The sequence below is a fragment of the Oncorhynchus kisutch genome, linkage group LG1 (genome assembly GCF_002021735.2).
Source record: "Oncorhynchus kisutch isolate 150728-3 linkage group LG1, Okis_V2, whole genome shotgun sequence".
In the NCBI taxonomy this organism is placed as follows: Eukaryota; Metazoa; Chordata; class Actinopteri; order Salmoniformes; family Salmonidae; genus Oncorhynchus; species Oncorhynchus kisutch.
In genome coordinates this window covers 61,903,015-61,914,171 of record NC_034174.2, presented here as the reverse complement: position 1 = coordinate 61,914,171, position 11,157 = coordinate 61,903,015, and the positions used below count along the sequence as shown (strand labels likewise).

At 44.6% G+C, this 11,157-nt stretch overlaps 1 protein-coding gene and 1 pseudogene across 3 annotated transcripts; both read right to left on the bottom strand.

The window, feature by feature from the left end:
- Positions 1-924: 924 nt before the first annotated feature.
- Positions 925-5,529, bottom strand: LOC109889253 (prokineticin receptor 2-like; annotated as a pseudogene).
- On the bottom strand, positions 5,309-11,145 carry LOC109889860 (U2 small nuclear ribonucleoprotein B''-like). 3 transcript variants are annotated; one of them, XM_020481627.2, is made up of 7 exons: positions 11,042-11,145; positions 10,683-10,777; positions 10,328-10,500; positions 9,951-10,085; positions 7,295-7,333; positions 6,258-6,346; positions 5,309-5,697 (listed from the first exon to the last, which is right to left on the bottom strand). In XM_020481627.2, the coding sequence occupies exons 2-7, from the start codon at positions 10,744-10,746 to the stop codon at positions 5,538-5,540; spliced, it is 660 nt and encodes a 219-aa protein (XP_020337216.1). In that variant the 5' UTR covers positions 10,747-10,777; positions 11,042-11,145; the 3' UTR covers positions 5,309-5,537. The 3 variants fall into 3 exon arrangements, with proteins under 3 accessions (XP_020337216.1, XP_020337226.1, XP_020337235.1); XM_020481637.2 differs by having other exon boundaries at positions 10,939-11,048; XM_020481646.2 differs by having other exon boundaries at positions 11,022-11,043.
- Positions 11,146-11,157: the final 12 nt, after the last annotated feature.

Sequence of the window (11,157 nt, the reverse complement as noted above, 5' to 3'; positions counted from 1 at the left end):
ATGATAATATGTTGTATATTTCATATACAAATGTGTATTAGAAAGCACTATAAACTGATCAATTACTTATTGTAAGACATAGAGACTTGAAATAACCACCTGAAGTAACCTGTTTGGTAACCTCCAGGATTTCACCTCCAGGATTTCATCAAATCAAGCCTCTTGAATAAATACGTGGAAAAATCCTTTCAAAGTCTAATGCCCTCCTCGTGAGTGATTCCACATTGTGAAGAAATTCTAATTCCATTAAACTTTCATGTTTTTTCAAAATGTCCTCCATGATAGCAGTGACAATGTGAGGCCTTGTACTAGTATGAATTAAGTTATCAACATGGCAGGACAATCAATCAAATTCACATCAAAATCGCAATATTGACATGTACAATGTCCGTATCGCAGAAACATGCAGTATTTTGAAACGACACTCGGCTGCGTGTAATGTCCGTTTTTATAGTTTACTCCGTCATCTCTCTTGGGGCTGCTTCCCACATACAAACCCCCGCCTCCTGTCACTTGAGCAGTGCAGTTCTTCCTCCTCGCTGTTAGATTCACTCTAAGGTTGCATGCTGTTCTGTTAGGTCAAATGCAGTTAACACATTGTTCCAAACAAGAACAATGCTGCTTTCCACTTAGCTTGTAAATGTAAATTGTATTTATATAATTCACCGAAGTGTTTTGATCTACTGTATATCGCAATATTTGGTCAGAAAAATCGCTATTAGATTTTTTGCCATTATCGTGCAGCCCTACTCTGTGTCAACTGTCTGGACCTCTTGTCCAACGCCAAACCGTTCCCTTGACTCAATCTTATATCTCACCCTTTTGGATCTTAAAGAATGGGAAAATTGTGCAACATGCCAGAATCCACTTGGCCTACTGGTGGTTCTACCTTTCGATAGTGTCGATCATCTCAGGATCAGGCCTCTATCTCAGGCGTGTGCACTCTACATCCTCTGTCATGCGTAAAGACGAGGTGTGCTCATCCGCTGTCGTTCCGCTGCACATTTGACAGACTTCCAGAGCAGCCTGGTCACTGTCCGCATGCACTTGGCGTTGTCGCGGACTCTCACGAAACACAGCATGTTGATGACCCCGTTGCTCATGACGACGCACTCGATAATGTAGAAGGCCACCAGGGAGTTCCTGTCCCTGGAGATCAGTGTGGAATGGAAGTCCCACACCAGTGTGAAGACGTAGTACGGTGCCCAGCAGAGCACAAGAGCACGTAGGCAGCCAGCACCAGAATCAGCACCACCACCATCCTCTGCGCCTGTGCAGCCACTTCCGGATCTGCTCTGTCTGGAAGCCAGACACGCTCTTGAACCACAGCTCCCGCAAGATCCTGGCGTAGCACAGGGCCTTGACGGCCACGGGCCCGGCGAACTCCAGGGCGAAGATGAAGAGGAAGTAGGAGTGGTAGTAAAGCTGGTGATCCCACGGGCCAGACCTGGGCGCAGAAGGTCTTGTGGCTCTGACTGGAGATGTGCGGGTATGTGGTCTCAGAAGCAAAGTAGGCAGAGGGGATGGAGATGACGATGGGTACGATCCACACTCCCGGGATCAGGCTCTAGGCCGTCTGGTACTTCATGCGAGGCTTCATAGGGTGGACGATGGCCATGTACCTGGGAACACAAGGAAAATACAGACAATGCAAAGAAACCAGTTGGAAGGTTTGAGTTATGAGTGTCAAGGTGTTTTATGTCAAGCTTTATATGCCAGGGAGTTGGAAAGACCAAGTGATCTCTGAGGTTATTGAATGATCTTGAATGTTCTTGGAAAATCTGTCACAATGTAGAACTTGATTGATGGGACTGTTAACTAGGGCAAATTATTTATATCCCAAACCTGAAATGATATTATGGAGCTTACAGTCTCTTGGCTTCCTACCAAACCCTGCACATAGCAATCATTTGGAAATGCTTTAGCATTTTGAGATGGGAGATTAAATAGCTATTTTTACATAGTTGGGCATGTCAGCAATGATTAATAGGAGCACGTGGCCTCCAAGTAACTTCCTCCCATATGATTCTAGAAGGGCAGTGTGATAGGACTAACTTAAAGCAGGTGATGGATTTTTGGTGGGAAACCCATTGGTTTTGTTCAATTGCTCTTACTTCACTGGGAATGTTGTTACCACACAACATGGCTATTTGTCAGTGCTATATATCTTATAAAAAAAATTCCCCACATTTATTTAACCAGGTAGGCTAGTTGAGAACAAGTTCTCATTTACAACTGCGACCTGGCCAAGATAAAGCAAAGCAGTTTGACACATACAACACAGAGTTACACATGGAATAAACAAACATACAGTCAATAACAAAATAATTACAATTTAGCAATTTAAACACTGGAGTGATAGATGTGCAGAAGATGAATGTGCAAGTAGAGATATTGGGGTGCAAAGGAGCAAAAAGAAAATATAACAGTATGGGGATGAGGTAGTTGGATGGGCTATTTACAGATGGGCTATGTACAGGTGCAGTGATCTGTGAGCTGCTCTGACAGCTGGTGCTTAAAGTTAGTGAGGGAGATATGAGTCTCAAGCTTCAGTGATTTGCGCAATTCGTTCCAGTCATTGAACTGGAAGGAAAGGCGGCCAAAGGAGCAATTGGCTTTGGGGGTGACCAGTGAAATATGCCTGCTGGAGCACGTGCTACAGGTGGGTGCTGCTATGGTGACCAGCGAGTTGAGATAATGGGGGACTTTACCTAGCAGGGTCTTATAGATGACCTGGAGCCAGTGGATTTGGCGACGAGTATGAAGCGAGGGCCAGCCATCAAGAGCGTACAGGTTGCAGTGGTGGGTCGTATATGGGGCTTTGGTGACAAAACGGATGGCACTGTGATAGACTGCATCCAATTGATTGAGTAGGGTATTGGAGGCTATTTTGTAAATAACATCGCCAAAGTCGAGGATTGGTAGGATGGTCCGTTTTATAAGGGTATGCTTGGCAGCATGAGCCATGACAGGGTCTTGATCTAGTGGTCCTCCATCCACACCTTGATTGACCTGGCTGTGTGGTACAGAGCATTGTCCTGCTGGAAAAAACAATCCTCAGAGTTGGGGATCATTGTCAGAAGAGAAGGAAGCAAGTTTTCTTCCAGGACAACCTTGTACTTGGCTTGATTCATGCGTCCTTCACAAAGACAAATCTGCCCGATTCCAGCCTTGCTGAAACACTCCCAGATCATCACCAAACCTCCACCAAATTTCACAGTAGGTGCGAGACAGTGGCTTGTAGGCCTCTCCAGGTCTCGCACACGGCAACAGTCCCCTTGAAAGACTCCGGATCCACAACCTCATCAGAATATATAGATTCTATAGATGTTATAGGTATAGAGGGTTAGATAATATACACTGAGGTTACAAAACATTAGGAACTCTTTACTCTTCCATGATATAGACTGACCAGGTGAGAGCTATGATCCCTTATTCATTTCAATCCACTTCAATCAGTGTAGATGGGGAGGGGGGGGGGGCATTTTTAAGCCTTGAGACATGAATTGTGTATGTGTGCAATTCAGAATGTGAATGGGAAAGTACACCGGCCCACCGGTTTGAGTGTGCCAAGAACTGCAACACTGCTGGGTTTTTAACGCTCACCAGTTTCTCGTGTGTATCAAGAATGGTCCACCACCCATAGGTATTCCAGCCAACTGTGGGAAGCATTGGAGTCAACATGGACACCTTGTAGAGTCCATGCCCTTGAGGGCAAAAGGGTGTTCAACTCAATATTAGTTGAGGTATTCCTAATGCTCCTCACACTCAGTGTAGGTATGTGTGGGAGGAAATCCAGAGTCCCTTAGTGGGGACCCAAACAATCGGTCAGTGACTGCACTCTATCCTGCACTTTGAGCCAACACATGAGTGTGTATGTTTGTGTGGTACCTGCCTGGTAAAATTAAGTTTCAATTACCCTGACAGTAAAACATTGGGACATGTGTAGAGGACTAGCTTTGTGGAAATGGCTCTCTTTGATGCCAGTCAGTGCTAATATAGAGCAGAATATAGTACTACCGCTCAAGCAGACCAGTTAGAAGTGGAGCAGATCAATATCCAGACACACGTCCTAAATGGCACACTATTACCCAAAAAGTGCACTACTTTTGACTGGAGCAGCACTAAATACGAGAATAGGGCGCCATTTGGGACGCACCCATACAGTATCTTATCTTAAACCAGTTGGACCATTTACCAGAACACCCCCCCCCCAATGGAAAATGTGTCCTATCTTCACGAGGCACTTTATTTATCACAGCGTGCGATAGTCAAAAGCAGTGAACATCTGGACTCGTCGTGACGCCATCACACTTGAGATATCTTTGGGAGATAAATCGGTTTCTCATTTGACCCTTCTCTCTCCATTGCTCCAGGGAACATATACAACTTCATGACGAAGGTATAATGACAAAGGTTCATTTGGAAATTGCTGACCCCATTGTCTGCACAAGCTTTCACCAGACATCTGATGAACACGTTGTGTTGACTATATATTCGTAGACAATATTATTGATGTGCCTGTCAGTTGAGATGCTGAAGTATTACGAAGGCAGGCAGACAGTGCTAGATCAAAAAGATTGAACAGTCTGAATGAATACTAGAGAATTTACTATTGTTGGGAATGCTGATCCAAGAGCTTTGCATTAACCTCCAATTCAAATTCAGAAAGTCAACCCAGCCACATTTAAGTATTGTTTTGGGCTAATGACTGCAGGAGAGCCCAGATGCTAAACCCAACAGAACTGGCTAGAGGGGTTTCTGAAGTTTAAATTGAGCTGTAATAACTGTATTCAGGTCAATCTGACCATAAGTCATATAACCTATGTGCCGATGCTGGCACTAAGATCGCACTCAATGAGATGTGTACGGCCATAAGCAAACAAGAAAACGCTCATCCAGAGGCAGCGCTCCTAGTGGCTTTAATGCAGGGAAACTTAAATCCGTTTTTACCTCATTTCTACCAGCATGTTAAATGTTCAACCACCTTTACTCCACACACAGAGACGCGTACAAAGCTCTCCCTCGCTGAAGCGGATTTGGCAAATCTGACCATTTTTTACATGTGACTGGGATGGGAACTATAACAATTTGCCCACTTGATCACTGGACCAATGATTAGCATCCCCAATGTGAATTTGCAGAAGAAAACTATTTCACATTTATGTTCAGAGAGTAAGGATATCATGGCACTACATTTTTACATGTTATTCGGCTTGAATCTACAATCACCAGCTGTCCTTTTGGGGCCTTCGGGACCAGGGCTATAAATTCAGAACATGTCAGAGGAAGCATCTGAGGCCACCACAGTTACACAAAAGTCCTTTATTACTGTGCCATATAAAATAGAGACGATGTTTCGAGGATTCTCTTCACACTCCACCTCACAGCGACGGCACAGAAATCAGTCAAAAGAAAACTAGGAAAACTCCAGTCGATGCATAAAAACAAAGGGGGGAAAAACAATCAGGGGGTCCAACCAATCTCTAACCCAGAGTCCAATATGTGTCCCCTGTCCAGTGACGTCATCGCGGGAACTACTTCTTGGCATAAGTGATCTTCATGGCGCATTGGGCCGTAATCCGGAAGCCCTGCAGTGCGTCTTTGGCCACTCCCGCCTGGCCCTCGCTCTCAAACTCTACAAAGGAGATGTCGTGTTTGCCAGGGACGAGTCGCACCTCTTTGAAACCAGGGAATCTACGAGGAAAAAAAGAGAAATCACAGGTGTATTGAGAGAAAGGAAATGTTCAGAAATCACAAATGTAATGGGATAGAGCCGACGTGATCTCCCTTTTCTACATGGCATTTCTATTTGAATGTTCTATAGTTTTGCACACTCTTGAACAGAGCCCCAGTTACCATGCTGCAAAATATAATATATCAAAAGACTTCACCACCTGGCAATGGTGAAGTCTTTAATGTGAATGATATAAAGCAGAGGTTCTTAAACGTTTTCAGCCTCACGACCCAAATGAGAAATTGACCGTCCTTCTGTGACCCAAATCGTCCTCCAACGACCCAAATTAAGAAGAAACCGTGTGTGATTATACATGTATTCTCATAACACGCAACCCACTTCTCTCACGTGCCCAGGGCTCCTCCCCATAGTTCAAGAAACCCTGATATAAAGCTACTACTGTATATTTCACAAGTTCATGAGCCAGACTCAATAACAATTGCTGCCGAAGTTGAATGAATGCAAATCGGGCATCTAGGCTAGTTTACTCATTTGACAACAAGATCATTTCAATACTCACTGATTGAACAGCATGGAGAGCATCATTTCATTAGTTTCCTCTGGCAGGTTATTAAGGAATAAAATGTAGTTGGGTGGATTGTCTGGAACCTAAAAAGACAAAAGAAATCAGTCTAATTGTCACATGAAACCGTCCCATAAAACATTTTGTTACAGCTTAGTCAATAAGCGGACCAGACTATCTGTAGCACTCCAACCGTTAACCCAAAACAGGGCGCATCAAACAGTAAAATGTTCCTAAAGTAGTGAGAGTAGAGATTTTTGCAAGAATACAAGGCACGGCAACATTGCGCTTATTAAAGAGTCCATATCAGCACTAGTGATTTAGTCACTCACAAGGGGCTGAGTAAACACGACCCCATAGACATCTCAATGGAGTTGAGTTGTGATGATTGTCGGCGTAGTGTACCCCCTATTCCAGTCGGTATCAGTCGATACTTTAAAATGTGTACCTTGTACCCATGTTTCTCCTGTGTAACTATGTTCTATTCTCTGGGTGCTGCAATCCGTCGTTTTTAGGGAAACATTATTTTACACAACCTCTGCAAAGGGGGCTGTTGTTTGTTAACGGAGAAGGTGCAGCCACGTCATTGCTCAGCTGATTCATTTGGGGGGGGGGGGGGGGGGGGCAGGAGATGCAAAGAAAGCAAATTCTTATCAAAAACTATGGAGCCCAACTCCCACTGACAACTCTATAACAATCGGGACAAGCACAGGTACACTGTTAGCATCAAATCATTTCTAGAAGCAACGCGTGGTAGTGCATGTTTGAAGTCACCAACTTCATATTCTATTGAAAAACTGTGGGTTACACAGAGTAATTTTTTTTTTAAATCATAAACTCCAGGTGGCAGCACCCAAAGAAAAGAACACAGGTACAAGGTACAAATATTGACTGATAACGACTTGATGTAGTCGGAGGTACACTCACAACGCCACTGAGATGTATATGATGCGGAGTTTACTCAGCAAAAGGGAAATGAACAAGTTCACTTAACATTCTAGGTTATTATACTTGATAGGGCTAGAAAGGCTTACCTGCATGGTCGTTGGAGCGTTGTTTGTGCTGGCTGATCCCTGTTAATATAAAAGATAAACAAGTTATGAAAATCACGTTGGGAGTAAAATGACTGGCTACATTCAAAAGCGTACAGGATGGCATATAGGCTCTGGTCAAAAAGATTGACTATAATATATAGTATAGGGAATTGGATGCCATTTGGGAAGCATACATACAGCCTATGTGCCGATGCAGGCGCCAAGACCGCACTCAATGAGCTGAATATGGCTACAGGCAAACAGGAAAACGCTCATCCAGAGGCGGCACTCCTAGTGACCGGGGACTTTAATGAGGGGAAACTAAAATCCATTTTAACTGATTTCTACCAGCATGTTTTAAATGTACAACCAGGGAAAAGTATTACAACTCTAGACCACCTTTACTTCACACACAGAGATGCGTACAAAGCTCTCCCTCACCCTCCATTTGGAAAATCTGACCATAATTATATCCTCCTGATTCCTGCTTACAAGCAAATACTCATGCAAGAAGAACCAGTAACTCTGTCAATAATAATGTGGTCAGATGAAGCAGGTGCTAAGCTACAAGACAGTTTTGCTAGCACAGACTGGAATATGTTCCGGGATTCTTCAGATGGTATTGAGGAGTACACCACACCAGTCACTGGCTTCATCAATAAGTGCATTGATGACGTCATCCCCACAGTGACTGTGGCGTATACCCCAACAAGAAGCCATGGATTACAGGCAAGAGCCGCACTGAGATAAAGAGTAGAGCTGCCGCTTTCAAGGAGCGGGACTCTAACCCAGAAGCTTATAAGAAATCCCACTATGCCCTCCGACGAACCATCAAATAGGCAAAGTGTCAAAACAGGACTAAGATTGGATCATACTACACTGGCTCTGACTCTCGTTGGATGTGGCAGGGCTTGCAAACTATTACAGACTACAAAGGGAAGCACAGCCGAGGTGCCCAGCCTACCAGACGAGCTAAGCTAAATTACTTCTATGCTCGCTTCGAGGCAAGCAACACTGAAACATGCATGAGAGCATCAGCTGTTCCGGACAACTGTGTGATCACGCTCTCCGTAGCGTGTCCTCTGAGCATGCGCTGACCAACTGGCAAGTGTCTTCACTGACATTTAACCTGTCCCTGACTGAGTTTGTAATACCAACATGTTTCAAGCAGACCACCATAGTCCCTGTGCCCAAGAACACTAAGGTAACCTGCCTAAATGACTATCGACCCGTAGCACTCACGTCTGTAACCATGAAGTGCTTTGAAAGGCTGGTCATGGCTCACATCAACACCATTATCCCAGAAACCCTAGAACCACTCCAATTTGCATACCACCCTAGCAGATCCACATGATGCAATCCCTATTGCACTCCACACTGCCATTTCCCACCAGGACAAAGGGAACACCTATGTGAGAATGCTATTCATTGACTATAGCTCAGCGTTCAACACCACAGTGCCCTCAGAAGCTCATCACTAAGCTCAGGACCATTGGACTAAACACCTCCCTCTGCAACTGGATCCTGGACTTCATGATGGGCCGCCCCTGGGCGGTAAGGGTCGGTAACAACACATCCGCCACGCTGATCCTCAACACTGGGGGCCCCCCCCAGGGGTGCGTGCTCAGTCCACTCCTATACTCCCCGTTCACCCATGCGTGCATGGCCAGGCACGACTCCAACAGAGACAACAGTGGTAGGCCCGATCACCGATAATGGTGAGACAGCCTATAGGGAGGAGGTTAGACACCTGGCCATGTGGTGCCAGGATAATAACCTCTCCTTCAAAGAGATCAAGACAAAGTAGATGATTGTGGACTACAGGAAAAGGAGGACGAGCACACCCCCATTCTCATTGACAGAGCTGTAGTGAAGCAGGTTGAGACCTTCAAGTTTCTTGGTGTCCACATCAACAAACTATCATGGTCCAAACACACCAAGACAGTCATAAAGAGGGCACAACAAAGCCTATTCCCCCTCAGGAGACTGAAAAAATTTGGCACAGGTCCTCCGATCCTCAAAAGGTTCCACAGCAGCACCATTGAGGACATCCTGACTGGTTGCATCACTGCCTGGTATGGCAACTGCTCGGCCTCCGACCGCAGGGCACTACAGAGGGTAGTGCTGCCACGCAGGACCTCCATACCAGGCAGTCAGAGAAAGGCCGTAAAAATTGTCAAAGACTCCAGTCACCTTAGTCATAGACTGTTCGCTCTGCTACCGCACGGCAAGCGGTACCGGAACGCCAAGTCTGGGTCCAAAAGGCTTCTTAACAGCTTCTACCCCCAAGCCATAAGACTCTTGAACAGCTAATCAATTTGCTCCCCAGACTATTTGCATTGCCCCCCTCCCCCTTTTACACTGCTGCTACTCTCTGTTTATTATCTATGCATAGTCATTTTACCTCTATGTTACCTCAATTACCTCAACTAACCTGTGCCCCCGCACATTGACTCTGTACCGGTACCCCCTGTATATAGCCTCGCCACTGTTATTTTACTGCTGCTCTTGAATTATTTGTTACTTTTATTTTTCACTTAACACTTATTTTTCTTAAAACTGCATTTCTGGTTAAGGGCTTGTAAGTTAGCATTTCACCTGTTGTATTCGGCGCTTGTGACTAATAACATTTGAAAATGTTATATACTAGTCTCACCAGTGCTGGTTTCTTGGCCACATTGGCCACTTGATCTTGAGCCTTCTTCTTCCTGTCCTTCTTCTTGTCCTTGTCCCCAAATGTGCCTCTGATTTTGGAGATCACCTCTGAGTCTGTCTTAGCATACTGAATGCGCTGAAAATGAGAGATAAGTACAATCAGATGTATGCCAAGCACAGACCTGGGTCATATTCACAAGAAACCAAATGGTAGAAAACAGACCGAAAAGCGGAGAAAGTGTCTGAAACTCCCGTTTTCATTGCAAAATGTTTTGCTGCTACTGTGCAAAACGTTTTGCTCATATACGGTAATGAATACCACCCTGTACTACTGCCATTTGTGAAAATGACATACACAACTACCAAGTAATAACTTACCATGGGCTTATTGTAGAAAGGGAATCCTTGAAGTTGACGCAGTGCGTTCGTAGCTGATGCAAGCTCTTTGAACACCACAAATGCCTGCCCTCTCATCTTCATGGTTTTCATGGCAACAATGTCCATGACTTGCCCAAACTGCGAGAACAGGGCATAGAGTGACCGCTTCAGTTCTAGAAGGCAACAACAACAAATGTTACTTCACTGTTGTTACTTATAGACCATCGACACAGACAAATAAATCTATGTAAACTTACTACAGCTCCAGTACAAGAGGATAAATTGCTATCTAGTTCTGAAGGAACGCTGTAGCTAACTACATGATCTTGGAACAAAGATGCACTGTGATTCTTACCATCCTTCTTGATCTTATCATTTACATTATTGATGTAAATGGTGTGGTTTGGTCGAATATCCATGATTAACAACTGTCCCCTAGCGCTCTTCTACCTGGAACAACAACAAAACAAAAACATCGCCTCATTAGCTGGGTACTTTAGCTTGCTAACTAGCTGTAGCTACTACTGGCTAGCAGGTACAGTAAAATGAAGTGGTAAGGCACGCTAACTAGCATTAGCTAGCTAGTTAACAGTTCTAATAAGCTTCATCACCTCGAACTGATAGCTGGTGCTACTGACCAGACAAATGTACAGATTAAACAGATCAACATTTGTATGTGTGCAGATAAACTGACTTGAAACTGTTAGAGCTCACCTCTCTCAACACACTTTCCAGAAAACACAGGAAGTAAATGTTTGCGCGCTGCTTGGTTCTTCTTCGGTTAATCAATAGTTCTCTACCGCCATCGTCTGTACAGGAGTGTAACTATT